Source organism: Hylaeus volcanicus, unplaced genomic scaffold, assembly GCF_026283585.1.
Source record: "Hylaeus volcanicus isolate JK05 unplaced genomic scaffold, UHH_iyHylVolc1.0_haploid 12221, whole genome shotgun sequence".
Classification (NCBI taxonomy): domain Eukaryota; kingdom Metazoa; phylum Arthropoda; class Insecta; order Hymenoptera; family Colletidae; genus Hylaeus; species Hylaeus volcanicus.
The window spans coordinates 867,932-892,694 of record NW_026533163.1 but is presented as its reverse complement, the minus strand read 5'-3'; the positions used below and the strand labels follow the sequence as shown (position 1 = coordinate 892,694).

At 32.1% G+C, this 24,763-nt stretch overlaps 8 protein-coding genes and 1 long non-coding RNA gene across 26 annotated transcripts; 5 read left to right on the top strand and 4 right to left on the bottom strand.

Annotated features, from left to right (window-relative positions):
• The first annotated feature begins 445 nt into the window (after positions 1-445).
• Positions 446-3,077, top strand: LOC128883520 (uncharacterized). The gene is made up of 3 exons (XM_054135977.1): positions 446-2,409; positions 2,465-2,561; positions 2,608-3,077. The coding sequence occupies exons 1-3, from the start codon at positions 1,293-1,295 to the stop codon at positions 2,699-2,701; spliced, it is 1,308 nt and encodes a 435-aa protein (XP_053991952.1). The 5' UTR covers positions 446-1,292; the 3' UTR covers positions 2,702-3,077.
• Positions 3,078-3,124: 47 nt separating this feature from the next.
• LOC128883519 (uncharacterized) lies at positions 3,125-5,880 on the bottom strand. Of its 2 annotated transcripts, XM_054135976.1 has the most exons (5): positions 5,740-5,880; positions 4,730-5,676; positions 4,626-4,670; positions 4,407-4,577; positions 3,125-4,356 (listed from the first exon to the last, which is right to left on the bottom strand). In XM_054135976.1, exons 2-5 carry the CDS (start codon positions 5,663-5,665, stop codon positions 3,130-3,132), a joined length of 2,379 nt encoding a protein of 792 aa, XP_053991951.1. In that variant the 5' UTR covers positions 5,666-5,676; positions 5,740-5,880; the 3' UTR covers positions 3,125-3,129. The 2 variants fall into 2 exon arrangements, with proteins under 2 accessions (XP_053991951.1, XP_053991950.1); XM_054135975.1 differs by lacking the exon at positions 5,740-5,880 and having other exon boundaries at positions 4,730-5,713.
• Positions 5,881-6,160: 280 nt separating this feature from the next.
• Positions 6,161-9,593, bottom strand: LOC128883518 (CCAAT/enhancer-binding protein zeta-like). 3 transcript variants are annotated; one of them, XM_054135974.1, is made up of 11 exons: positions 9,436-9,568; positions 9,249-9,385; positions 8,660-9,201; positions 8,268-8,602; positions 7,760-8,152; positions 7,542-7,707; positions 7,304-7,450; positions 6,847-7,251; positions 6,696-6,788; positions 6,560-6,646; positions 6,161-6,427 (listed from the first exon to the last, which is right to left on the bottom strand). In XM_054135974.1, exons 2-11 carry the CDS (start codon positions 9,259-9,261, stop codon positions 6,170-6,172), a joined length of 2,439 nt encoding a protein of 812 aa, XP_053991949.1. In that variant the 5' UTR covers positions 9,262-9,385; positions 9,436-9,568; the 3' UTR covers positions 6,161-6,169. The 3 variants fall into 3 exon arrangements, with proteins under 3 accessions (XP_053991949.1, XP_053991947.1, XP_053991948.1); XM_054135972.1 differs by having other exon boundaries at positions 8,660-9,385; positions 9,436-9,593; XM_054135973.1 differs by having other exon boundaries at positions 7,760-8,149; positions 8,660-9,385; positions 9,436-9,593.
• A 123-nt stretch (positions 9,594-9,716) lies between these two features.
• Positions 9,717-11,751, top strand: LOC128883173 (uncharacterized). 6 transcript variants are annotated; one of them, XR_008458769.1, is made up of 5 exons: positions 9,717-10,291; positions 10,401-10,649; positions 10,699-10,803; positions 10,875-11,176; positions 11,242-11,751. XR_008458769.1 is itself a non-coding variant. In XM_054135255.1 (5 exons), the coding sequence occupies exons 1-4, from the start codon at positions 10,097-10,099 to the stop codon at positions 11,004-11,006; spliced, it is 681 nt and encodes a 226-aa protein (XP_053991230.1). In that variant the 5' UTR covers positions 9,717-10,096; the 3' UTR covers positions 11,007-11,023; positions 11,242-11,751. The 6 variants fall into 6 exon arrangements, 3 of the variants coding, with proteins under 3 accessions (XP_053991230.1, XP_053991229.1, XP_053991228.1); XR_008458768.1 differs by having other exon boundaries at positions 10,875-11,350; positions 11,407-11,751; XM_054135255.1 differs by having other exon boundaries at positions 10,875-11,023.
• A 77-nt stretch (positions 11,752-11,828) lies between these two features.
• LOC128883171 (uncharacterized) lies at positions 11,829-13,066 on the bottom strand. 2 transcript variants are annotated; one of them, XM_054135252.1, is made up of 4 exons: positions 12,907-13,064; positions 12,783-12,836; positions 12,224-12,719; positions 11,829-12,169 (listed from the first exon to the last, which is right to left on the bottom strand). In XM_054135252.1, the coding sequence occupies exons 1-4, from the start codon at positions 12,928-12,930 to the stop codon at positions 11,829-11,831; spliced, it is 915 nt and encodes a 304-aa protein (XP_053991227.1). In that variant the 5' UTR covers positions 12,931-13,064. The 2 variants fall into 2 exon arrangements, 1 of the variants encoding a protein (XP_053991227.1); XR_008458767.1 differs by having other exon boundaries at positions 11,901-12,169; positions 12,897-13,066.
• A 700-nt stretch (positions 13,067-13,766) lies between these two features.
• Positions 13,767-16,640, top strand: LOC128883254 (uncharacterized). Its single transcript, XM_054135429.1, has 8 exons — positions 13,767-14,766; positions 14,825-14,979; positions 15,045-15,289; positions 15,363-15,464; positions 15,530-15,684; positions 15,735-15,887; positions 16,038-16,108; positions 16,217-16,640. The coding sequence occupies exons 1-8, from the start codon at positions 13,767-13,769 to the stop codon at positions 16,496-16,498; spliced, it is 2,163 nt and encodes a 720-aa protein (XP_053991404.1). The 3' UTR covers positions 16,499-16,640.
• A 311-nt stretch (positions 16,641-16,951) lies between these two features.
• On the top strand, positions 16,952-24,464 carry LOC128883515 (uncharacterized). Of its 8 annotated transcripts, XM_054135966.1 has the most exons (26): positions 16,959-17,947; positions 18,032-18,117; positions 18,196-18,327; positions 18,427-18,483; positions 18,540-18,695; positions 18,791-19,146; positions 19,194-19,606; positions 19,747-19,908; positions 19,969-20,031; positions 20,133-20,279; positions 20,397-20,476; positions 20,530-20,803; positions 20,895-21,163; positions 21,222-21,354; positions 21,413-21,520; positions 21,587-21,673; positions 21,716-21,961; positions 22,024-22,069; positions 22,132-22,208; positions 22,262-22,364; positions 22,421-22,542; positions 22,660-22,728; positions 22,774-23,067; positions 23,126-23,344; positions 23,406-23,489; positions 23,788-24,464. In XM_054135966.1, exons 7-26 carry the CDS (start codon positions 19,574-19,576, stop codon positions 24,313-24,315), a joined length of 3,144 nt encoding a protein of 1,047 aa, XP_053991941.1. In that variant the 5' UTR covers positions 16,959-17,947; positions 18,032-18,117; positions 18,196-18,327; positions 18,427-18,483; positions 18,540-18,695; positions 18,791-19,146; positions 19,194-19,573; the 3' UTR covers positions 24,316-24,464. The 8 variants fall into 8 exon arrangements, 7 of the variants coding, with proteins under 7 accessions (XP_053991943.1, XP_053991944.1, XP_053991941.1 ...); XM_054135964.1 differs by having other exon boundaries at positions 16,960-17,947; positions 18,051-18,117; positions 22,660-23,067; XM_054135963.1 differs by having other exon boundaries at positions 16,960-17,947; positions 22,660-23,067.
• LOC128883584 (AP-2 complex subunit mu-like) lies at positions 16,953-17,951 on the top strand. The gene is made up of 2 exons (XM_054136110.1): positions 16,953-16,965; positions 17,149-17,951. The coding sequence occupies exons 1-2, from the start codon at positions 16,953-16,955 to the stop codon at positions 17,949-17,951; spliced, it is 816 nt and encodes a 271-aa protein (XP_053992085.1).
• LOC128883517 (uncharacterized) lies at positions 22,920-23,930 on the bottom strand. Of its 2 annotated transcripts, none has more exons than XR_008459027.1 (4): positions 23,626-23,930; positions 23,323-23,546; positions 23,114-23,210; positions 22,920-23,061 (listed from the first exon to the last, which is right to left on the bottom strand). It is a non-coding gene; the product is annotated as an uncharacterized LOC128883517 (long non-coding RNA). The 2 variants fall into 2 exon arrangements; XR_008459028.1 differs by having other exon boundaries at positions 23,323-23,450.
• Positions 24,465-24,763: the final 299 nt, after the last annotated feature.

The window sequence follows — 24,763 nt, the reverse complement described above, 5'->3', positions numbered from 1 at the left end:
GTAATCATTTTACTTGACGTACAAACCAATACTCCCGTTCAACGTGAAAGCACATCAACAAAAATTTTTCTTTAATCATTTTTCATTCATAAAAAAAAAATTAAAAAATTTTATATGAAAACTATTAACGTGGTTCTCTTTTGTATTAAATTTGTATTTACGTGTTCTTGAAAATTTTTTTGTATATTGCGCTTCTCACCAGGCATATTCACATGTTTTCATTATGTGTCCCTGCGCATGTCTTCAGAAAAATACTCCTTTGTAGACTTGTAAACTTAAAATTAGTGTAATTTTATTATCAATTTTTAAGAAATTCATAGTACCAAAATATTTTTTTTTATAAATTATTTTTTTCCTAACACAGTTTTTCCAAGTAACAATTGAAATCAAAACACATTTTAAGGAAAAGTGGGTCGTTGATTACTTTAGATAATAAAAATTGTTTTAAAGTATTCCATATGGGTTTCGTTTTCATCATTGCATATATTTTAGCCTACTGTTTTGATGCTTTACAAAGCTACTTTAAAAAAATTTTCATTCAATTTTTTGTCAAGTCAACCCACAATTCAATGTACCATTTCTTTCAAAATGAGGTCAACTTGTGTGTTTCACACTCATACGTACGTAAAAAGCGAATCCCTAGATTTTGCTTATAGCCAAATATTGTTTTTTCTAACTAAAAATCAATTTTAAACTCCTTAGTATTTTTTTTAATAAGACACACCGTATATAGAGTTTTTATTGGAAGAAAAAGAGAAAGTGGAATGATTCTACATGCATCAAGCTACTTTCACTGTGTAAAGATTCCATTTAGAATAGTTTTTAATAACTGAAAATTAGATCCATTATATTAAATTTGTTTGCATGTGCTTAAAACAAAAGTGAGAAACATTTAAGATAATTCTATTTTCTGTTCCTAACGTAGGATTCTGTATGTTCTTGCTGCTCTTCAATGTTGAAAATCCGATAACTTTGCTATTTAAAGGTCTGAACCTTTTTTCTCTCTTTAAATAATTTTTCAATTAACATAATAGTTTTATTTGTCGTCCATGTGTCCTACATAAATTTAGTATTTTGTCGGAAAGAAAACTAGTTTCATTAAACAGAAAATTAAATATTTCAATCATTTGATTGTAAAAAATCTTAAAATAATCACATTGAAGCGTTCTGGATAGAATGGTATATTTTTCTAAGTGGTTTACATTGTTTTATTAAACATTTAGTTTGTACAACTAGAAAATTATACAGTGAATTAACTTATACTTTCAAGACCAAACGAAAAATTGAAATCAATGGAATATGAAATTGTCGAAATATGTGGCCAGCGATACAAATCTCTCCCAGAAAAATGGGTCATTTATCAAAATAATCTTTTTGACATTGAACGGTATATCTTATCTGGAAATCATCCTGGAGGTAATGCTATATTAGAAGAGGCTTTACACGGAGATATAACGGAAATGTTTGAATCTATTGGTCATTCATCATCAGCTGAACAACAGTTACTTAGTTTTAAAATCGAGCCAATTTCGGTTGATAAGAACCTCGATACAACAAAAAGCGAGGTGGGTACCTCAACAACTGATGGTGTCGATCTACCCGACAAGCCTACGTCCAACAGTGTCGACTCACTCGACAAGCCTACGTCCAACAGTGTCGACTCACTCGACAAGCCTACGGCCAACAGTGTCGTTTTACCCGACAAGCCATCTAACAACGGCACAGTAGTGACATTTCAAGAAACAGTATCAGAAAACGGGAAACTTATTAAAAAAAAAACGACGACAACAACAACTACCACAACCACTACGACAACAACTACAATAACGACAGTGGAAGAAGTGGATGAGATTGTTTCAGAGAAGGAGAAGAATAAAGAAAAATTAATTTTAAGCATATCAGACCTTCTGGATCTGCAAAAACCTTTGATTCCTCAGATTTATCATTTAACACGTGACGAATTTGACTATCTTACCAGTAATTATATTTGCAGTCCAACTATTTATACATTTTTTCCTTATAAATACTTGGAAATTTTTTCTCGAACTCAATGGTGGGTGATTCCCCTTATTTGGTATCCCGTTTCGGCAATATTAACGTATTTCGCTCATCAAACTTATCAAAGCTCAATCGCTTCAACAATCGAACATCTTTTTTTAGGTTTTTTTCTTTGGACATTGTGTGAATATTTGATTCACAGATTTATATTTCATTTCCCAGAAGCAAAATTGCCAGATCTAAAAGTTATACGATTAATTTATTTTACCATTCATGGTGTACATCATACATTTCCTATGGACCCTTTACGATTAGTTGTTCCACCCGTTTTATTTATTTTTCTAGCCTCACTTATTTATACTCCATGTCGTCTAATTCTTCCTAGTCATTTCGTTCACAAAGTTCTACCAGGTTAGCTTTGAGTCCTTTCAAGAAGAAACAATTGGTATTTGGTGAAATATCTCAGGTGTTATTCTTGGATATATTACATACGATATGATTCATTTTTGGACTCATCATTCAAGTTATCTTGAAAAGTTTCAACTGTTCCGTTATTTAAAATCGTAACTATAACTTTTTGTGAGTTTTTTTGTTAACAATCATTTCTAGGTATCATATGAAGCATCATTTTAAATATCCGTCTAAAGGTTTCGGTGTGTCGAGTCCGTTCTGGGACCATGTGTTTCAAACACAACTGACATAACATCTAGACTATTTTCCGTACTTGTCAAAACACTAATAGACTTTATTTTTATTTTGTTGACCTCTAACTCCGTGTATGAATTTTATTTAAAAAAAAATATACATTATGTTAAAATGTATAATGCATGACACTTTTTTAATTCGTCATAGCATTTATTTTCCAACCGTCTTTTTAACCATAAAGATTCTGAGCTTTTTCTTTACTTTCTCTAGTCTTCTACTCTAACCAACAATGGCTATAGTTTGTTCAGTGTATCAGTTTCACTTATTTTTCTAGAGAAAATGGCAAAATAAGCGCAACTAGGCTTATTGAGTACTGTTTTTTTTTATTTTAAAAAAGTATTATTTCAAAGTCACGACTGATAGTTGAAGCTCAATTTTATTTAGAGATTTTTTTTTAATCAAATAACACGCATCACATAAAACGTGTTAATAATTTGTGAAAAGGGAGTCAAATTCGTCTTCAACGTCTTGAAATAAATCGGCTGCTGATTTGCCTGCAACACAACAAGAAGAAGTCGACCGAAGCATTGGTGTTTCAAGTGGTTGTAGCGATTGATTCTGTATTGGACATGAAGCTTCGAGTTCCGGTCCTTGCAAGGATTGACTCGAGGAGGGCGAAGAACTTTTATGAAAAGAAGCACAGTCTTCTGTAGCAGACCGTTGTCTCGAAATTTTGTTTTTACAAGATGACCCATTTACCGGTGCCTGTGTTGAAAAATGTTCTCCTTGTGATTGCTCTACTAAAGACTGGTCTCTTAATTTAAACTTTTCTAAAGATCCTTCCCGCATGTTTGGATCTATCAAAAAATGCTCTCCCATTGGTGGCTTCTCTAAGTATTGTTCTGGTCTGTTTGCATCTTTTAAAGAATAATCAATATTTTTTTTTTCGTCTGAAAAATGCTCTCTTGACAATTTTTCTTTTTCAAAATTGTCTTCAATTACACTTATTTGTTGTTGTGGTAATGCTGGTGGAGAGGGTACAGAAACAATGTTAGATGGCAAGTTGTGACTCCCGACACTCAAATAATATGGACATTGGGACTGTGTTACTGAAAGAGATGAATCACTTGAGCTTAAGTTATTCGGCCCATTTGTTCGTTCCACTTTATTTTGAAATTGATCTTGTTCGTAAAGTGAAGGTGAAGGTGAGTAAACGATATTTAATTGGGAAGGTTTCTTTTTTTTGAAACTGGTCTTTTTTGTTTTCGAACAAGAAGAAGAATTTGACAAACTGGTACTAAACTGTTCGGTAATGTTCTTGTGAAACGAGCGTGTTATATCAGGATAACTAACACACTTTTTTTTTTGTTTCCTTGGGTTTGTTTTTTCTTCGTAACCACGACAACCTATACATTTCGGTATACTTTTCAGCTTCAAACGTTCTAAGAGTTCTTCTACATGCTTTTGAGCATAAAAATGATCTTCTTGAGCCTGAGTCCGATAATTTTGTAAATCTCTCCCACTGTCGGTAAGAACTAGCGTGTTGCAAGGCTTTGTTGCTTCACGCGTCACATCCTTCTCCAAATGTGATAGTCGACTTTGCACAAGATCATTTTGCTTTTCAACTTCTTCAATCATATCGTTAACAACGCATAATGTTTGTTTAAAAGTGGCACTTTTAGAAAATGATTCCTCAACTATCTTCACATGTTTCTAAAGCATACTTTTAAGCATTTCTAAAATTGAAAACCAAAACGACATACCTCTATAGTATCATTTTTCTTGAGTTTTTGCTCTTTAACATGTTTCACACATTTGGAATACGATGCGGTGGTATCACACATATTCTCCAATGCACTGACACAGTCTGTTAATGTTGTTTTCATTGACGCAACAACTTTCATGATTTGATCCAACGATCCCTCTTTCTCTTCCTAAAAACATACTGTCACAACTAGTTACCATATTTAACAAATTTCTACCATGGCTGTTTTCAGTTGAGGTAAAGCATCAGTCAATGTCGATATCTGAATCAAACATTTGTTCCATAATGCTACCAATGAAGATGAGGTGTGGCATATCTTACAATCTCTAGTAATCCTTCTGAGGACTGAATGTACTCATCGAGATGGTTTAATTGTGCTTTGTTTTCACGTAAAGCGGTGTTTTGGCTAAAACCACTGACTTCACCACCATGTCTCTGGTTTTCATTCATCAACACCTGATTGAAGTTCCCTATCGTTTCATTTTCATGTGACTGCGTCCCTAGACCTTGTGAACGCTTACAGGAGCCAATGCATGGAATAGAACAGTCACACTCTTTAGCAATACCACTTTGACTGTTTTCAACACTATCAAATTGTGTAGTAACTCCTTCATCAATTGGACCGCATGCCTGACGTGCTGCATTGCCGTTTGGTTCCTGTGAAGCTTCGCCTAAATTGTCGGGTACCGAACCCTTCACATGAAGACAATCATTGAATTCTACTGGGTTTATTGCGAAAGGCCTAGCATTCGGCACGTTACTGCCTTTATTAAGATGAACTTCCTGTAAAGTTGGTCTTCCATTGTGCACCAAATGTTGCTCGGACTTGATCTCAGCTCCATCCTTAGGAAACGTTGGAGGAAAGGGCTCTAGGGTAAGTGTTGTCGTGTTACTATACGTTTCTTCCTGCGCCTCTAAATTCTTAACGAGATTATCCTGAGTCGTTTTCAAACATGTTTCAGAGGGCTCTGTATCATTCACACGACGTACAAGATTCATGACTGGTTTCTCATTTGTAATACGTCTTTTTTGACTTAATAATTTTTCTTGACGCCTCAAATCTTTCATCCAATCAGGTAACTGATGTCTTTGATGAGTATCGGTACATTTTTTAGAATCCAGCATGGTAAAAATCTGAGATGAGGTTTGATAAGGTGATAAATTCGTTCGGGATGTTTGAAGTAACGATTTGACTGAGTGGCAAGGAGATGCTATGTCTTTTTGAGACAAATTATCCCATGAACTATGTCTTTCCATTGAGTAGCGCTCTTTTGTAAGAAAAACCACGTTGTCAAAATACAGCATCAAAACATGTTGTATGTCTCACATACCTTTTTCCCAAATATCACTTAACACTTAAAATTTAACTCGAGTCTGCTTCTGAGTATTTTCGTTTTAATAATCAACACAAAACTCACCTTGACTACTGCACATGTCTCTTACCTGGTCCTTCGATCAATTCCAAACCATAGTTACCAACACGCATACATTTTAAGTGTTACTCTGGAATCATTTCGTAGAATGTTTTATTTTCGATTACTCTTTTTTTAATCAAGAACAGTCACTTTTGTCAGCGGAACAATTCCTTAGGGTTTTTTTTTTTTTAAATAAAAAGGCACAATTGTGTTAATAAGTTAAAGGTTCTTATTTCAATTATTTACCACCAAAGTGATTTATTCTTTTTGGTTTGAAAAAAAAAAAAACTTTTTTAAACCAAGAAAATTCTTGTTAGAATCTTAACTAAAGAAAATACTTCATGCATTATTCTACTGAAAACGTGTTAGCATCCGCAAACAAAGCGTGTTTTTTATGTTCTCCTGGAAATTTCTTTTTAGACTTTGTGCGAATAGGTGAGAAATTCATCGACGCCATATCCTCATTCGTTTCTTCATCACTCAAACCATTATCATTGTCGGCGTCATACAAATCTGAACCGTCATCCTCCAATAAATCCATCTCGTCTTCACTTGCACCCGTTAAGAAATCTTCAGGCAACTCCTCGGGTAAAACGTCTTCCATCTAACACAAAATACAAAGAAATATCACATCACATTCACACATATAAAGGAGTAAGAGAAAAGTGAGATGGAGGTAAGAGAGAGGAGGGGGAAAAGAGGTGCATTTTTTGGTTTCAACAAACTTGACACTTACATCGTCGTCAGAATGAGAAGGTGAATTTTCCTTGTCACACGCCACTCTTTTTCGTCGTTGAGATTGTTGAAAGATAACGAAAGGATCCTAAAATACGATACAATAAAAGGTTGCGTCATAAATGTTGAACGTGTACTGTGAAATATTGATGCATAAATTCCTCATGGGGTTCCACTTCTTTTTTAGAAAGCCAAAAAGAAGAGGAATTTATTGGAGTCGCTTGATTTGTCTACATAATGTATAAGCGTTTTCTTAAAAAAAAAAAAAAAAAAACTGAAACTGCGTACTGAATCCTCTTTTTGTGGCGAGCAATAGGCTAGTAAATGTAAAATACAAGAGGCCGAAAATAAACTCACTGCGTTTTTCTCTTTTTTTTTTACATCAGATCCTTTTTTAGAGACTTGACTTTTGACGTATTTGTTAAAAATACTAAGAGGTTTTGCTTTTATTTGAGACCAGGATTTTTTACTCTGACGCCATTCTCTTAAAAATGAGTACAATTCTTTAACATGTTTTGAAACTGTCGGATGAACACTACATTGAAGTAGATTCATTTCCCATAAATGTGTCTCTTGACAGCCACATGTAAAAGGGTTTTTTTGTAAGGGATTATATCCACCCACTTTTGAGGAGCTATTAGAGCATTGTTCCGTTTCAATACAAGGCTGTTTTAAATCAGCCAGTGGTGCATCCTGGCAAAAACACACCAGTTCATTCCATTTGCTCTATTTTCCTGTAGCCTACATGATACGAATCATCATTTTCTTGTAGAATTTCTTCGTCTGTGTAGAACAACACTGACGAAGACCAAACAAAGTTATTTGATAAAAAATCACAGACATTCTTTAAAAGCTCAAGTTGATTGAATCCACAAGGAACGTGCAAACTCATCTGAAAAGAATTTTTTACAAATCCACCAAGTTTTACAAATAATATCAAAAAAAAAAACCACTCCCAAGTTGACATTCAGCGAATTAATTACCTGAAGTAAACGCCGATAATAAGAGAGCAGTAAAGTTGTATGTTGATCTTTTACGAAATCACATGATTGAAATAATTTTAAGAGTGCTGTACTATTAGACGCTTGTATCAATTGAAACGTTGATAAATATTGGTAAAGCGTTACCCATAAAAATTGACAGTCTTGACTGAATTAAAAAATATTAACACTACATGAAATAACATTTTTTATTAAGCTACCTTAACGCATTATTGAAATGGGTCCAAAAAAGAAATAAAGAGACTTTGCCTGTATGTGTTGTGATATGATCAAGTAATGTTTTAAAAACTTTTTGGTCAAAGGAATATTGAAATAAAAAACTTTCCGATACATATGGAATAAAACAATTTAAACCGTCTAAAATACTTCTTAATAAACGATAATTAGGTAAAACATCTAAATCAGACGGTTTATCGGGAAGAATTTTTTTTTTGCCATTTTTGCGTTCCCGTTTTTTCCGACGTTTTATTTTTTTAGATAATCTTTTACGTTTATCATCTTTATTTAAAGCATTTTTAAAATGGTTTAAAAAAAATGTTAGCATTTTCATCAAATGATCACAAATAGCTTGGCATATTTCTTTATCTTTCCTACTGGTTTAAACAAAATCCCGAAAATTATCATTAGTTACAACTTTAAAATTTTAGTAACACTTTCTTCATCAACAAACAACTAGGTTCATCACGTATATAAATTTTACACACTTACACGAACGAAGAAAGATTAATAAGAAAACGAATGGAATTGTAAAATTTGACGGCATCTTTTTGGAAAAAAACATTTTGTACTAGTAACTCAGAGAAAGCTTTCAAAATGTAACGTATAACCACAGGAGTCATCACGGGATGAGCTTTCAAGACCTCATTTAAAAAAAAAATAATACTTGTACCATCTGCCTTCGTTTTGGGGTTCGTCAATTGGTGAATTAGGAAAACCATAAGAGCCTTTTCTTGCTCTGGAGAACACACTAAGAGTTCTGAAACAATTTTTAAAGATCTTTGACGAAGAAAACTATGTGTGTCTCTACAAGTCTGTTCTAAAGCCTAGAAACCAAAATTTTTTAGCACTAAGGAAAAAATAACCCAAAAAAAACACTTTACCAAGACGAATAAAGAATACAAATATTTCAATTGATCCTCAAACCATAATTTTAATAAGTCAACTTGTGTGAAGGTAACGAATACATGATTTTTTGACTCATTGGGTAATTTTTTTTTTAATTTTTGATATAATCCTTTTTTCTCTACAGTCACTTGGTCCAATTTTTGTTTTTGCAATGTCATATATAAGGGATTTTCTGACCACGAGTAAAGTTTTCTATCTTTTGGTAATAAATCATGAATCATTAAATCTTTTAAGGCATCCAAAGCGGAAGATGAACCTGAACGGTTTAGTTGACCTATTTGATCAATCAACCATTGTAAATGATGTAAGGAAATCATAGGAGATTCTTGTATTAATAAAACTCGAGTCGAGATTTTATCACGAATAGTTCCTTGCTCCACAATACTTTCAAACCATTTTTTATCCTTATTTACCTTTCTTTGTAATCGTTCCAAATAAGAACATAAGTTTGCATAACGCTGCTTTGCTTCCTCTTTTAAATACGCTAACGCTTCCCATTGATTTGAAAATTTTTTTTCTATTTGTGTCTTTTCATCAAACAAATATTTTTCACATTGAATATACCATTTATCTTCATTAACAAAATCAATAAAATTTAGAACGTCTTTGCATGGTTCCACGGTTAAAATAGTCGTTGTATTTCTCGCGTATTTATTTGTTTTATCATTCGAATTTCCTTTGTCCGAATATTTTCTTTTTTTCTAAAAAAATATATGTTTTAAACAATGAAAAAAATTTATTACAACCTTACATTAAATGAAGCTTTTTGCATTGTCTTGAATTAAAAAAAATGCATCAATTAAAAGAAAAAACAATTAGTTCATTGTTCTATAAATCCGTTGTGAATTGCAAATCATTGAAGATTTATTGAATTGCGTTTTTTAACACGTTTTTCTTTTCATTTTTTTCCAAGTCAAGTTATTTAAATATCTGAAGCTTTGCTAACGAGAGTTAACATGCAGTTGTCAACAGACAAAATTTGAGGACATTTCTATGTAAACATTGTTTTACATACTTGTTTTTACAATTTACTAAAAGAGAAAAAATCTTTATTGTTATTATTTTGAATCTAGACTGTATTCAACTCTTCTTTTTGTAGCTTTTTTTTTTTAATACAATAATATTACATTTCGAGAAATGACGGATTGAATCAAACATCAATCATTTTTATGGAACCAACATAAACTATAACGTTAAATTCTTCTTCTTTTTACTACATACAGTTCCACATTTAATCTTTTGTTACCTCTTAAATTCCTTTCTACTATTATTATTATTATTAAAAAAATTTGTTTACATCTTCATAGCATGAAGCTTTTTTGTTACATCGAGTAATTTTTATACGCATTTTTGACAATTTCCTTTACTTTGTTGTTTAGTAAAACATTTTGAAGTGATTTTTACTCTTTCATATGACAATGAACTTTTTGAAATCACCGTTTCGTCGTTTTTCTCAAAACAATTTACTACGCCTAAGCACAATTTTTAACAATGTTGCACCCTTACGGTGTATCTCTTCTGCACCACAGCGTTTTAACCCTTATGGTTCGTTTTATCCAACACAACAACCCCGTGCATTAGTTGATGTGACTACCTCATCGCTTCATGTTAGTCTAATTTATTCCTTAAAACAGTTTTGTCTCAATTAATACATGTGTTTATCTTTCATTATTTTTATAAGCTCTATTATATTATTACGAAAGATTTTTTTTTTAGGTAATTGAAGACTTTACTCACTATGAATCCTTAGTCTATTCTATGAAATATCTGTGTATTTTCTTCTTTATTTCAACTTATTGTAACTGGAGTAAAGTTTTGCAACCTTGCTTTCAAAAACGAGTTCGTGAATACCAACAACAAAAACATCAAACTGTGTTAAATTCCAATGGAAGCCAAATCCCTCATTTATTTGCTGAAATAAATGTCGATTCTTGTCCTAGAGCAGCTTATCACTGTGATATTGATGTAATGAGAGTAACGCGGTGACATTTCATTTAAGAATAGTATACTGTAGGATGTTCCGTCCATTGTTATTATGTACGGTGATGATGCTTTCCGTAAAAAAGTTGTTCCAGAAAATCGTTATGACGCGTCTAATTTATTAGACCAAGCTTTTGAGGTACTTTGGATTAATTTTCTTCACACCAATTTTAAAAAATTCGTTTTTTATACATGACACTTATACTAAAGATTCTACGGGAATTTGATAGAACCCCTATACAGGAAATCCAGTCTCTTTCTTCTCCCTTAGCATGGTTTGATCATCATATTCGCAGAGATAACCTGAATTTGAATCGTGTTGTCTGGCCGTTACACCAGTAAATATTTTAAACTAACTGGTAATCCATTTTTTCTTTTAAACATATTTCATTCAAAATTTTAGTAATAAAAAACGTTTCTATAACGGTTGGTGTAATTTTTTTATTAAAAACAACAAAAAACGACGCGATATCGTTCATTGAACAGAATGTTCTAGTGCTTTGTTATCTGTGGTATTACTTTCTAGCATCGCGCCGGATTTATTGATGCGCTTTTTTATACTTCTTTTTTTCATTAGTTCATTGCTACTGTCAACATAGCTTAACATGCAGCCCTTTTCACACTCCAAGTACTAGTTTTTTTTCTTTGATGCCAATGAAAATCCATAGCTTGGGACTAGCTTTAAAGTTAAGTGAAACGGGATTCTTCTGATGCATCGTTTGAGCAACTACGAAACTTTCAGTTTTATAGCGTCTTCCCTTCAACAATATGGCATAACGCCCAAGGATGCGCTATGAAAACCTGACTCGTGCTATAACAGTTTACATTTTAATTCATCGTACTGGCGCATTGCTTAGGCAACGACAAAAAGCTCCGTTTCAAACAATATTCCCTCTTGGATACGCTGTAAAGTTTACTGATGAGCTCTCAAAAGATCCCTTGTGTTGTAATGGTTTAGTGTAATTCTAGTTAGGTATGAATAAAGATGTTTTCTTTTTAACAGACATGATATCAAATGCTTTTTTCGTAAAATTCAAGAGTTAATTTTTCGAATAACATTTTCATTTTTTACTACTTAAGGTCTATATTTTAGTTAAAAGAAAATAATTAACAATAATAAATATTCTAAAAAATTGTTTTAACAAACACACGAAACGAGAAAAATTAAGAGTGGTGATTCGAGCGATCCCGTTTTTTGTCACTATAAATGATAGATTGTAATTTTTGAAACGGTATATATAATTGAGGTGTGTAACATGGAGTAACTGTAATAGGTATATAAGTTTCGTAACAGTTTCTGAAGCGGATTGGAGCATAAGCACAATTTCTTTTTTCAAAGGAAATGTTATAACGAATCCTTTCTTTAATAGCATTATTTTCAACAAACGCATTTTGAACGAATGTAGGTATTTGTTGTGTTATGACACTTTCCGTGTCAACATACGATGCATAAACATTTTTACATTGATCATCTTTAAAATCACAATGCATTTCGATACCATTTTCTACATTTATTAAGGTAACAAACAAATGATTAGTCGAGTAGTCTTAGACTCTACCGCTGATATTGTCGTTTTCTTGATTTGACCATTTCGTTTTATCCTGATTGTTCACGTCAAAGTATTGCATGTTGGAAGATGATGATGGCACCATGGCTCCACTTTCAAAATTACGGTAGAGTGAGTTTGAACCGTGTAACGACACGGCATTATCTCTGAACTCTTCAAATTTTGGTTTAATATGAATTATAGCGTTATACGATGCAAAAAATAGTATTTCAGCGGAAATAAAATGAATTGAGTAATTTTGAATAGAAATATGTGTTCTTGGTAAGGAATCGGAATATGCAACACTTGTGTCTGCGAAATCGTTATGGAAACGTTTTAGAGACGTTGCGTGGAATGAGTCAGGAAGGTGCGAAAACTGTTTAGCGTTTTTTACATAAATTTTCACTGTTAACGCTTTTTGTATAAGAATCTGACGCCCTCCTAATTTAATTGTTGTTAAATGTGGATCTGCTGTGAAAATAATTTCAGGGTTTAAATACCCATCGTTCTTTCAACATGTACATAATTATAATAAAACCAAAGGAGTGAATTAAACCAGTGTGAAACTTACACAAATAAACCACCCAGAAGGTCTTTCATCGAATCCGAAATAAGGATGTGCTATCTATACAATAAAAGAATATTATGGCTTCTCGATGGGAGTTAATTCTCAATAAAACATTACAAAAGCATACAAATAATTTTTTAAAGGGCGACATTTTGTATTCCTGGAGTTTTTTTTTTAAAACATAGCATTTTTAATCAAACAGTAAGTATTGAAATTAAAATCAAACATAGCTTAATGTTTGTAGAAAAACCATGACATGATTTAATTCCTTAAAAGTAATCAATTAAAATAAAAAATTTCGCTGCACGCCTTTCTTAAAAACTCTTTAATTAAAGTGGAAATTAAGTGACATTAACTTTCTTCGTTGTTAATAAACCTTACTTCATAATAGTTTTGTTTAATTTATACCATCTGAATAGTATATTATTTTTTCCGCATTACTGTTCAATTATTATGCTACTGCTAAGTAATTTTGAACATATTCTAGTACATCCGAATTTTAGCTAAACAATGATTTCATTTAAGGTTGTTAAATAAAAATTTGTTAACATGAATGTGTACAACAAATTATTGTCGTATAAATTAAGTTAAACGAACATTTGCCAATTAATAATGTATCAAAAATGACATTTTTCTAATCTCATTACAATTGTTTAAAATTGTATGTCAAGGAATAGCAAAAAACACGTGTGGGTGTTCGAGTGAAGGAACATATCAAAATATACAAAATATTTTTTAGAGCAAGGAGCTTTATTAATAGCACAATTCACCCATGACTTTATGAGTTATTTTTATATCAGTAAATTTTTGTTTAAAATTTTTATTTATCACTATTTTATATAGATTCATTGTTTTCTTTGTTAAGCGCTATACTTTTACCCTAGTTTAAAGTTTGGATAGATCGTTAATTTTTTTTTTCCTTCTACTTTTTTAAATACTGAATACTTTTAAAAAACCCTTGAAGTCGAATTCTGTAAACGGCATCATATGAAATTTTTTATTTTCGGAATAACCTTCTATTTCCGTTTATGTTTTTGTCAAATTACTCATTTCAATAAAACGTTCTTTTTGAATAACCATACAAATAATGAACAGTCTATTTTGCATAAAAGTAATCCCAATAAAAAGCACGATGGTTTTCTTTTTCAACTAACGAAAGAATACGAACCATACGATTTGGAAAAAATTATTATTGTTTACCAGTACGGAGAGTGTTCTCAAATCAAAAACGATGGATTGAAAAAAGTGGAACACGAAGATTCAGTGACCTCTAACAAAAAAATATTATTCTGGAATCAACGGTCTCGAGATGAAGCCTTTCGTCAATTTGAATGGAGCATTCGAAAGCTTTATAAAGAATATGTTTCCACAATGAATGTCATTAAAAACATACGCTCCTTCAATATCAATTCGGTAACGAATTTCCGCAGCTTAATAGATAAAAAAAGTGAACAAATACCATTCCCTCCTCTGCAGTCAAAATATTATAAAACAATCAACATGGAAGTTGTCAAGGTTCCCTCTTTTATGACAGCAAAAGAAATGATCAATTTAACCAATACAATTCCGTGTGTCTTCAATGCAGTAAAAGATTATGAAAAAAAAATGTTCCACAATACAGATATCAATGAAACGTTTGAAACTCTAAATGAGTCTATGTTCATCACTTTACTAGAACCTACTTTTGTAAAAAAAAGCAAAGAGGAAATAAATAAAAAGACAACAACGACTACTACCCATACAAATACAACGAAACAAGTAAATCACAATATAACGAAAACCAATAAGAACGTTAATACAATGGAAGCAAACGGATATCGTAATTTATCTATTTTACGCAATAGTTTTTCTGGAAATTTCTTTAATTTTTTAAAACCAAAAGAAAGCGTTTTAATTCCAAATGATCCATTGTTTTCAAACCAGTGGTATTTATTAAGTAACAATAAATTTGGAATCGACGCACAACGCGGTTGGAGCATGCTTCACCGTGAGTTCCATTTTGTGTATTAATAAAATTTCATTTTTTATAATATCCGATTTGATAGCTTCAAAATCGTATCCCGTGATTGCAGTCGTTGACGATGGTTGTGACTTATTCCACCCAGATATTGCATCAAAACTTTGGAAAAACCCCAATGAGATATGTGACGATGGAATTGATAATGATCAAAACGGATACATAGACGATTGTTATGGATGGGTATTAAATGAAAATTTTACAAAATTTTGTGCTTTGCTTTAGTATCCCTTCTCTACTGTGTTTAGGATTGGACGGAGAATGATAATGACATGTTTTCCAGTGATAGCAACCACGGGACAGCTGTTGCTGGGGTTGTGGCAGCTTCCACGAATAATCGAAAAGGAATAGCTGCGGTTTGTTGGGAGTGCAAAATTATGTGTTTAAGGTTCATTAAAGAAGAAAAAGGTATTATTTCACACGAGGTCGCTGCCTTAGATTATGCAGTCACAATGGGGGCAAAGATCTCCATTAATAGCTATGGAGGTTATGGGTTAAGTGATCGTTTTTTTTGGATCAATCAAAGTTTAGTCAAAAAAAACTTGTTGTGGTTTTTTTCCCGTCAGGTGGTCTGCTCTTGAACATGAAATTATACGACGTCTTGATAACTTAGGCCATCTTATGATATGCTCTGCTGGAAATGATAATTTGAAGATCAATATGCTCGTGTAAAGTTATTAGTCGTACTATACGATTATGTTACGTCCCCCATTTCTAATTTATTTCTCGTCAGCAACCAATTTCATACACCGTCTTCTTACCAATTAAGTAACATTGTTTCTGTCTCTTCAAGTTTACGTTCAGGAGCAAAGCATCCTTCCGGTAATTATGGCAACAATTATGTTGACATGTTTGCCCCAGGGGCTAGTATTTTATCTGTTTATAAAAGTAATGACAATTCTACTTTTTCTTTTAAGTAACAAAATTGAGCAATTTAGAAAACCAGTACAGATCCTATCACGGAACGTCTTTTTCTGCGCCTTTAGTGGCGGGAATCGCTGCTTTAGTTTGGGCACAAAATCCTTCCTTATCTCATCGAGATGTCCGGCAAGTTTTATTAAAAAGTTGTCGTCCTTCTAAGGAACTTACGGGTATAAATAAAAAAGGAACATTAAAAAAATAGCTTTTTATATTGTGATTCTTTACCATGAAAAAATTTGTAAAAATAAATGGTTCAGAGATTGACAAAATATCCTAACAGGTTTATGTGCTAAAATCAAAATGTTTTCCTCTTTGTTTAGGTCTTTGTAAGTGCAACGGAGTAATAAGTTTATCTCGAGCACTGGAAAATGTTGCTACCTTTAAAACCCAGGTCATTTTTACATATCCGAAAATTCTGTTCAGTGACTGAAGTTTAAAAAAATAAAATTGTGTTCATCCTTCTTCTCTTGTATGGTACTTTACGATAATTTTCATGTAGACGATGACCTATAACGGTCGGAAGAGTCTGCGTTCCTTACGCTTCAACCCGTTTCAGCAAGCGACACCCGTAACCAATTTTTTACAACCATTTTCAACCCAAACAAATAAAACGAATGAAAAAACGATGTTTCAACCAAATCTAACAGAAGCACATGCTACGTTGAAAAGGTTGGAAGAAGACGCTTCTTATCATTTGACACATGGAATCCATAAGTTTGTAAAATCCTTGGTTCGATGGGTACCAATCACCCCCCTAACAGCTTTTCTACTAGTTAATTAAATTTAAAAAGCGAAATAGATTTCTCACAAACCAATATGCAGTACCGAATTTTTTTATCTAGAAAAAATCATTTTATTGATTAAAAAAAAATCTATATTATCATTTCATTTCACTTTTTTCTTTTAATATTCACGTATTAATTAAAAATTTAATTTTATAAAAAGCTCCACGGAGAAGTGTGAAGAAAAAATTATTTTGTTTTTTCAGAAAATTAACTTGGTTTTTTTAAAGTCTGCAGTATATTTCAATGGAAGATATGCATCAGTAAAAAAACTGGAAATAGGGTAGTTTGTCCTTTAATTGTTAGGTTCGTAGAAAAATAAATAAATTTTTGTGACCATATACATACATTAAAAAGTGTTTTATGCGTTGACATATCTTTAAAAAAATTCTTATTAAGAAAAAGTTTAAAAAAATGTTATCACAGTTTTATATTTTATCTACTCGAGGTGATATGATAATTTCGCGTAATTTTCGTGATCAATGTTTAAAAAATATCCCCGATATTTTCTTTCGAAATGTCAAAAATGAGAAAAGCATTGAAACACCAATATTTGAAGTGGATGGAATAGTTTTTTTTTTTTTAAAAAGAAACGGATTATATTTTGTCTGTACAACACAGCAAAATGTGAATCCTTCATATATATTAGAAACTCTTCAAAAAATTGTTTGTTTAATAAAAGATTTTTGTGGAGTGCTTTCAGAAGAAGCTTTACGGCAAAATTTTATTCTAGCATATGAAATCATTGATGAAATTATTGATTGCGGATATCCACAACACACGTCTACTGAAAAGCTCAAACAAAATATTCGTACGGAAGCTCTTTTATTAGAAGATTTACCTTACCCACAAAAGCTTTTAAATTCTTGTTCATTTGGCAGAACATTATGTTCATCAGAAACTAATAATGTTACTCAGATACCTTACCAAAAAACAGTACCTAGTTCAGCTTCCCATCGTCCTGTTGGATTAGCAAGGCTTGAAACACCTCCCTTGTCTTTTAAAAATGGAGCATCCCATGTTGTAGCAAGTTTTATGCAATTGACGAAGAAAACATTAACTGGAAACAATGCAGTCAATTTACCCACAGGAAATAATGCTAATGAAATTTTTGTAGATGTTTTAGAAAAAATTAACGTTGTTACCAATTCCTTAGGAACAGTTTTAAGATCTTATATTGATGGACGAATTCAAGTTAAAAGTTATCTCTCAGGTTATCCCTCTCTCTGTGTTATATTAAATCCTGATTTAGCGCTCAAGTCTAATCCACTCCCTGAAAATCATATCAAGGATTATTCTGCTAGTGACTGCTTTTCTTCGTCCTTTACAGCACCTCCAGCAATAGATGATTACAATTTCCACGAATGTGTTGATTTTAGCGAATTCCAAACGTCAAAATATCTTTATTTCACTCCTCCAGATGGTGAATTCGTCTTAATGAATTACCGGTAAACTTTTATTTATTTCAGTTTCACTCTTCATCGTAAAGTTAACCTTTACATGTTTTCTTTTCTTCTCTTGCGTCCATGTAGTATGTTTTGTATGCCATAGAATAACGGACTCATTTAAAATACCTTTTGTCATTAAACCAACATTAAAAGAAATTTCATCAACACAGGTGAATTAATTGAAAACATGATACAAATTTTTTAATGAAAATGACTTTCTATCATGTTTTCTGTTTTTTATAAATAAGCTTGATTTAATTATTGAAGTAAAAGCATGCATTAATAGGAGTCATTTTGGTGGAAATATTATGCTTACCTGTCCGGTTCCAACTAACACTCTCTCAGTGAACATTTTATCATCTCTAAATAAAAATGTACAGGTACACATTGTGAATACTCAGTAAAGATCTTATTTTTTTTAAAGGATCTTAAAAATGATATGATTACTGTGAACACAAAAAAAAACACGTTTTTTACAGAACGCTGAGTATAACCATTTTGAAAAAAAACTTTTATGGACAATAATGAAATTGCAGGTTAAAGAAAAAGGATTCGAATTTTATTTTTGACGCTATATTTATATTTTTTTCAGGGAGAAACTTCAATTTGCTTAGAATGCCGTATTCTATTGTCGAATCCGTTAGTAGCGAATGGATCAAAGGAACAAACTCTATTATTTTTAAGAAAGGAAATCAATCCTATTTTAATGACGTTTGAAATTCCCATGTATAATATTTCATCTTTACAAGTAATCAAATTGTAAACTCAAGAGGGAAAAGTCAATGAACCTTATTCCTTTCAACGTTTTTATGTCAAATAAAATGATATCTTGTTCTACTTTAGGTACAATGCTTACGTATTCATCAACAATCTGTTGCATCAGGTGTATCATCTTCGGCAGCAGTCGAAAATGCATTCCGTTGGGTGCGCTATGTCACTCAGTCCCATTCATACGTGTGTCGATTATAGAATTTTGGCTTTTTCTTGAATTAAGTTTTTAAAGTAGTAAAACTTTTTTTGATATTTTCTATTAAAAACGGGAGAAAGAATTTTGATGGAAGGTCATACTGTAATATTTAGGATTTCTTTATGTTAATAAATTTTGAAATAATGTTGCCATTTGAAGCGTAGAAAAAAAATTTTTTGCTTATAAACTTTAAAGCACATTGAAAAGCTAAGCTTTTTGATGAAGGGTGCTGGTAAGTATAACATCTTACAACGGTTCTCTACAAATATGATTAACAAGTTTAAGGTGATTTTTTTCTAGTACACAAATTCGTTATCTGTATCGTCTATAAACTCTTTCGATTTCCCTAGAAATCTGATGATTTTTCTATTGATGAGGAGTCCATTATATCTTCTTTATCAGAAAGCACTAAAAAGCATAAAAGGCGTCACCGATCTTGTCAACCTCATTGTAATCGTTCTTCTGATTTTTTTCGTGCATACTCCGCGCCACCCAGAAACCTTTATAATAGACCCTATTTTAGTAAAAAAAATGAATTTCAAACGCAACGGCATGGGTTAGGTTTGCCTGACTCTTCGTTGTTTAGCGTTTCAAAGGGTTCTGCATTCAATCATAAAACGTTACTATCACAAAAAAATACTCAACCTCATGTGCCTTGCATGGCGTATGAGCAATTTTTTTTACCTAAAAGGGTCAGTTTTACGTTTTCTGAACATTTAGATTTCTATCTCTGGATTTTTGTATGAATTTTACTAAGAAAAAAAACAAACGACATATTATTTAACATTTTCAATCAAGTCTAATCTGATTACTTTAATGATTTTGGTTTTAGGGTCTTCAACAAGATATTATGAACAAATGTGACAATATGGGTATGGTTTCGGCTGTATGTGGTTGTGAACACCAATTGGCTTTTGGCTATTTGTGTGGGAAAGTTTTTCTACTCTTTTTGGATACACAAAATTTCCACATTATTGAAGATCATAAAGAACCGGTAAGACTTATTATAAAGAATAGCCATTCTTTTGAATGTTTGTGTTGATTTTTTTTTAAGATAACAGCTATGGCTTTTTCTAAGAATACGTCGTATTTCACATCAGTTAGTAAAGATTTACAAGTAAGAGGCACCCTTAATTTTCTTTGAATTATCAAAAACGTTTCCTTTTTTTTATTAACCTCAACATGTTTTCTTTTCATTTTTTCTTGCCGTGTATTAAGTTGTTTGTTTACAAATGTCCAACGACAAAGGCCTTTGAGACAGACGCACAACCCAAAATTTCTCTGCTTTTGCACTTATCAAGCACTGTTATTTTATCATGTATTTCTATGCATCCTATGTTTTCCGCGTTTCCTTCAACCCATATGGTAAATTTCCTTTCATACCCGCTCATCTCTTAATTTGCTTGACTGGTCGCAAAAAAAGTCATCTTTCACTATTTTTGTAATGTCGTTCACTCTCATTTTACCCCACGGTTCACATAGATAGCAACGGGAGCCATGACCGGTGATGTTATGCTGTATCATAAAATGGTCTTTTCCTGGGAAGTTTCTTTACTCTCTAGGTTTGCTTTTTTTTTAAAGTCCAATTTCAATGAATTTAGATTTCATTTGGTAGAGAAGAAACACCAATAACAGGAATCGAATGGCATCCTACCGCGCCTTTACTAGTTTATGGAACATTCACTTTTATACATATAATAGATTTAAACTCGTGTGAAATAATTATTTCGATTCCTTTTTTAGACAATCCGCATGAGTTCAAGCAAAATCGACCTTTTTGTCTATTACAGTCCTCAGCACCTGAAGAAGTTTACTCTTTAAAATGGAAAGCCTTTATACAGTGGGTATCACCTGAGCATGGTCTTTTAGCTTTAGGAACAACATTAAAGGTAGATTCATAGTAAAGAGTCAAACCAAAACCATCAGTATTGCCGGGTGTAAGAAGAAAGTTAAACAAGCGATTTCATAGTATTTTGGTAGATTTGTGAACTCAACGTAAAGAAATTGAACGAAAAAGGAAAAAAAAAGACTCCCTGGGACGAACATGAATCCAATTCTATTTCTATTCATTTAACACACGAACTTCGTTTTAAATATCTTATTTGCGGAATGGGTATAACATTTTTACCAGAAGCAACCCAAGACTTAAAAAATTGTATTATTCACACGCTTTTATTCTCGTCTGAACGCGGTTGTCCCAATTCCGAATCGTCGCTCGAAAATTCAGCTTTATTGCATTCTCTTTCAAAGTGTGTATAAAAAAACAAAAAATATTGTTTTTTTACAAGATTAAAATGTTTTTTACAGATGTGATGGTGTCGAGATTCAATGTGACCGTATTCCTTTAACGATTACAGACAATTGTGCGTTACCATATTCTCTAATAACATGTGGTAGATCCTTACCAAAGTTTCTTCAATGTGGGGACAGTCTTTATAAGGTCAATTTGTGCTTGAACAAAAACAAATTACGAGTGTTTAAAGAATGCGTTATAATAGATGGTCAAAGTGACGTTAGAGGAAGTATGCTTTTGGTACTTTAAAATAGGTCAAGGTGATACAGCACTAAAGGAAGCATTGGAGGGTGGATCCCATCACTTAATTTGGGTAACGATTGTTTTCACAGAATAGTCAAGTGATGGACAGCACTGACTGTTGCCGTGTGTAAAATAGAAAGTGATCAAAACATATGTACATCAATGTTTTCAAAATGGAGATTTCACAAAAGCAATATGCCTCTTGTATGATTCTCGTTTAGAGGTATATCAAAAACTTTAAAAAATTGATGCATTCGTTGTAAAGGTGTTACAGAAAGAAAAAACATGTTTGTTCCTTTGTAATCTTTGCGTCCAAAAAAACATGATCTGCAGTTTAATAAGCCATTTAAAAAAAATGTTAGAAGCATTTCCCAATCAAAGCTCAACAATTCTTCGTATTTGTTTAGAAGGCTTAGCGTTTTCTAATATAAACGATTTGAAAAAAAGCTTTTTAAATGGATTTAACAATATCTTTTTGGATAAGAGCTATCTGGAAATAGCGCTAATAACAGTAAAAAATGCTATAGTAATGCTTTCATATCGTTTCGTTTCATCGTGTGATGTGATTGAAAGGTGTTACCTCTCAATGAAAATGATGTTCGTAACAAAAATACAACAGGTATTTTTATATAAAAGGAAATATGTTGTTTTTTCCTTAACAATATATCTTATCGTTTTAAGTCCATCAAAACAAGTCATTGGAGCCTGTTGTTATACTCCATCAATGTCAAGCCATTCTTCTAGAAAAAAACAATTCCGTAGGGTATATAGTCTCATGTAACCATCCGTTAACCTTATCACCTTGTTGCAGTTACGCTTAGCCTTTCGTTTGTTGCTCAAATCCCAAATATCACAACATCTGTTATACACTTTAATGGAGAAAAGGTGTCTTCAAAAATGTATCTTACTTTATGGTCGTGTGTACTCCATAGCCACCATACCTTATAACAGAATTATGATATTTTGACAGATATCATCATTCAAAATTTTGAAAAATTTTGTAGATATGGTATTGAAAAATTCGCCAACTTTTTAGCCAAGGACCAACTTGCGCGGGATGCTCAAGAAATGCCTTTATTTCCTTTTTCTATGGTACACATTTTTCTTGATTAATTTAAAATCAATCGAAACAACGTTGAACTTTTTTTTTTTTTTTTAATTTATCATCATTCAACTAATAATATCAACGATATAATGTGTAACTCTCAGGTTGTTCAATACCTTCAACCGTTTCGTTTTGGTCTTTTTTGTTACTTATATACCTGTTTTAAAAACAATGTAAGCGTTATTGAAATCGTCTATACATTTCATTTTTTTGAGCAGGCAATAAAAAAAAAAAATCTCTCTTTAGTATGTAACCAATATATTTCCTTGTTAGCGGAGTATAAAGCCGATTATTTATTGAATTTTATCAAAACGCTGTTTTGTGAAAATCCTAAATTATTACACGCTCGTTATGTTTTATCAATATGCGCTCGACATAAAAAACAACATCTTAACCAGAACTCGGCAGCAAGTGAGAAAACAGTGATTTATTTGTGTTCCGCTCAAGTGTTTCTGTTCTATACAATTGGCGCATTCAGTAAAGCTTTGCGAATTCTTCTTTATGAACTACAGGTACAAAAATACTCTTGTTGATTGATTTGTTTAATGTATAATTTACCGTTAAGTGTAGGATGTTGAAACTGCTGTTACCTTAGCATTATCGTCTCCAAATCATCAATGTTACAAGGATTTAATAGTTTTCATTCATCAAAACCCTAAAGTGATACGTATACTTTTTCAATGTTTTGATAAAGTTTTGTTGAAACAAAAAATCGTTCATGTGATGCCTGGATGGCCTAAGAATTTAATGGATATCAAAAATTTTACCTGTTTTTTGCCTCCTCTTACTGTAATGCTATCTAGAGTCATCGAAATCATTTACCACATTTCTTTTTGTATCTATATCTTAGTTTTTAAAGACCATATTTATGACTCAATTGGTTAACACGCCTTCCCTGTATAGAGTTTTATCTACCATAGTTCCTTATCTTGATGTAAGTCAAAGGATTTATTTCTTATAATGCCATACACATTTTTTTTAAACTCTACTACTAGTCATATAAGTTCTATTACTACTACTTTTGGCGTTAGCGAAATTCGGTTTTAAAAATTCTTTCTAGTTTGACTTACCTTTCTCAATATGTGTTTTACTTCACCAGCGTCCTAGATGACTCCAGTTACTTGTTTTCTGGTGACATATCTGTGTGTATCTTTTTCGCTTCTTTGTTTTAGTTATGACAAAAAATTAAAGTTGATTTATGTTGAAAACAGTCAATGTTTTTTTGTTTTTAGAAACAAGAAGTATTGCATTCCGTATGCGAAACCATTGCGTTATCAGAGGTCTCACATTTTCAAAGAGCATGTGTCGCAAAATTAAAACGGGGTGTGACAATATCTCCTTCTCCTTCAATACTTCCACCAGAACGATCCATAAATTTTTTACAAGCTTCTTTCTCAATGTGTAATTCGCAAACCTATCCTAAACCTGAGGAATTGGGGAAAAGTGGAGCATGGAACAACTTCTCTATCCCTTTGTGGCATTTTTCGAATACTGCAATGATAGTTAATCCATCAAAAACACTTCTTATCGAATCACACAATCGTGCAAAGGCGTTTTCTTCCTTAACCATCTCCAATCCATCTTTATGTTCAATGTGCTTTTCACCTTTTAAAACGTGTCACCGACACGTCACAGTATTCCAATGTGGTCACGCTGCACACACAGTTTGCCTTCGTCAATGCAATACAATGGTGTGCATTCTTTGTTCACAATTTCAGTATGTGAGTCGATTCCCTCTCCTGAATTTCTTCACAGTGTGACATTTTTGTTACCACTATTGTCACATTAAAAAGATATCTTTATCTATTTTCGTTCCACCAAAAGTGAGCTTTGGTTATTTTTACGTTTTTTGCGAAATTCGTGTTGCGAAGATCAAGAAACGTTTCAATAATCGTTTTATTTAGTTTAATGTACGTGGTGTGGATTGTTGACTTGGAAACTCCTAAATGTTTATATGTCATTTCTTAAGCTTTTGCTAAAAACAAAGCTTTTAAACAAATTAAAAAATAGCTTATTACGAAAAACTCTTTCAATAATCAGAAATCGTTTGTACTGTGCACAATTTAAAAAAAGGTTAGTTTACTGTTATTGTCTGATTCAATAATTCCTCCAACCATAAAAACATGAATCAACTTTTTTGGTATTTCATTGCTAATAAGAAATACATTTTTTTTTAATGAATACAGAATCACTTAAGACCAAAAAAAT

What these genes read in the sequence shown, in the direction of transcription:
- LOC128883173 (XM_054135255.1), top strand. Translation starts at nt 10,097, where the DNA reads ATGACAATGAACTTTTTGAAATCACCGTTTCGTCGTTTTTCTCAAAAC. An exon ending in TGACTACCTCATCGCTTCAT is followed by an intron (nt 10,292 to 10,400) that starts GTTAGTCTAATT and finishes TTTTTTTTTTAG; the next exon opens with GTAATTGAAGACTTTACTCA. An exon ending in TATTAGACCAAGCTTTTGAG is followed by an intron (nt 10,804 to 10,874) that starts GTACTTTGGATT and finishes CTTATACTAAAG; the next exon opens with ATTCTACGGGAATTTGATAG.
- LOC128883518 (XM_054135972.1), bottom strand. Translation starts at nt 9,456, where the DNA reads ATGCAAAAAGCTTCATTTAAT. An exon ending in CATTTCAATAATGCGTTAAG is followed by an intron (nt 7,708 to 7,759) that starts GTAGCTTAATAA and finishes TTTTTAATTCAG; the next exon opens with TCAAGACTGTCAATTTTTAT. An exon ending in CGCCACAAAAAGAGGATTCA is followed by an intron (nt 6,789 to 6,846) that starts GTACGCAGTTTC and finishes TACATTATGTAG; the next exon opens with ACAAATCAAGCGACTCCAAT.
- LOC128883254 (XM_054135429.1), top strand. Translation starts at nt 13,767, where the DNA reads ATGAAATTTTTTATTTTCGGAATAACCTTCTATTTCCGTTTATGTTTT. An exon ending in TAGACGATTGTTATGGATGG is followed by an intron (nt 14,980 to 15,044) that starts GTATTAAATGAA and finishes TACTGTGTTTAG; the next exon opens with GATTGGACGGAGAATGATAA. An exon ending in TATTTTATCTGTTTATAAAA is followed by an intron (nt 15,685 to 15,734) that starts GTAATGACAATT and finishes TGAGCAATTTAG; the next exon opens with AAAACCAGTACAGATCCTAT.
- LOC128883519 (XM_054135975.1), bottom strand. Translation starts at nt 5,713, where the DNA reads ATGCTGTATTTTGACAACGTGGTTTTTCTTACAAAAGAGCGCTACTCA. An exon ending in CAGAAGGATTACTAGAGATT is followed by an intron (nt 4,671 to 4,729) that starts GTAAGATATGCC and finishes TGTTTGATTCAG; the next exon opens with ATATCGACATTGACTGATGC. An exon ending in AGAAAAATGATACTATAGAG is followed by an intron (nt 4,357 to 4,406) that starts GTATGTCGTTTT and finishes AGTATGCTTTAG; the next exon opens with AAACATGTGAAGATAGTTGA.
- LOC128883515 (XM_054135964.1), top strand. Translation starts at nt 19,574, where the DNA reads ATGGCGTATGAGCAATTTTTTTTACCTAAAAGG. An exon ending in TTGAAGATCATAAAGAACCG is followed by an intron (nt 19,909 to 19,968) that starts GTAAGACTTATT and finishes TTTTTTTTTAAG; the next exon opens with ATAACAGCTATGGCTTTTTC. An exon ending in CTTTATTTCCTTTTTCTATG is followed by an intron (nt 22,543 to 22,659) that starts GTACACATTTTT and finishes TGTAACTCTCAG; the next exon opens with GTTGTTCAATACCTTCAACC.
- LOC128883520 (XM_054135977.1), top strand. Translation starts at nt 1,293, where the DNA reads ATGGAATATGAAATTGTCGAAATATGTGGCCAGCGATACAAATCTCTC. An exon ending in CGTTCACAAAGTTCTACCAG is followed by an intron (nt 2,410 to 2,464) that starts GTTAGCTTTGAG and finishes GAAATATCTCAG; the next exon opens with GTGTTATTCTTGGATATATT. An exon ending in CTGTTCCGTTATTTAAAATC is followed by an intron (nt 2,562 to 2,607) that starts GTAACTATAACT and finishes AATCATTTCTAG; the next exon opens with GTATCATATGAAGCATCATT.
- LOC128883171 (XM_054135252.1), bottom strand. Translation starts at nt 12,930, where the DNA reads ATGTCGCCCTTTAAAAAATTATTT. An exon ending in CTTCTGGGTGGTTTATTTGT is followed by an intron (nt 12,720 to 12,782) that starts GTAAGTTTCACA and finishes ACATGTTGAAAG; the next exon opens with AACGATGGGTATTTAAACCC. An exon ending in AGAAAACGACAATATCAGCG is followed by an intron (nt 12,170 to 12,223) that starts GTAGAGTCTAAG and finishes TAATAAATGTAG; the next exon opens with AAAATGGTATCGAAATGCAT.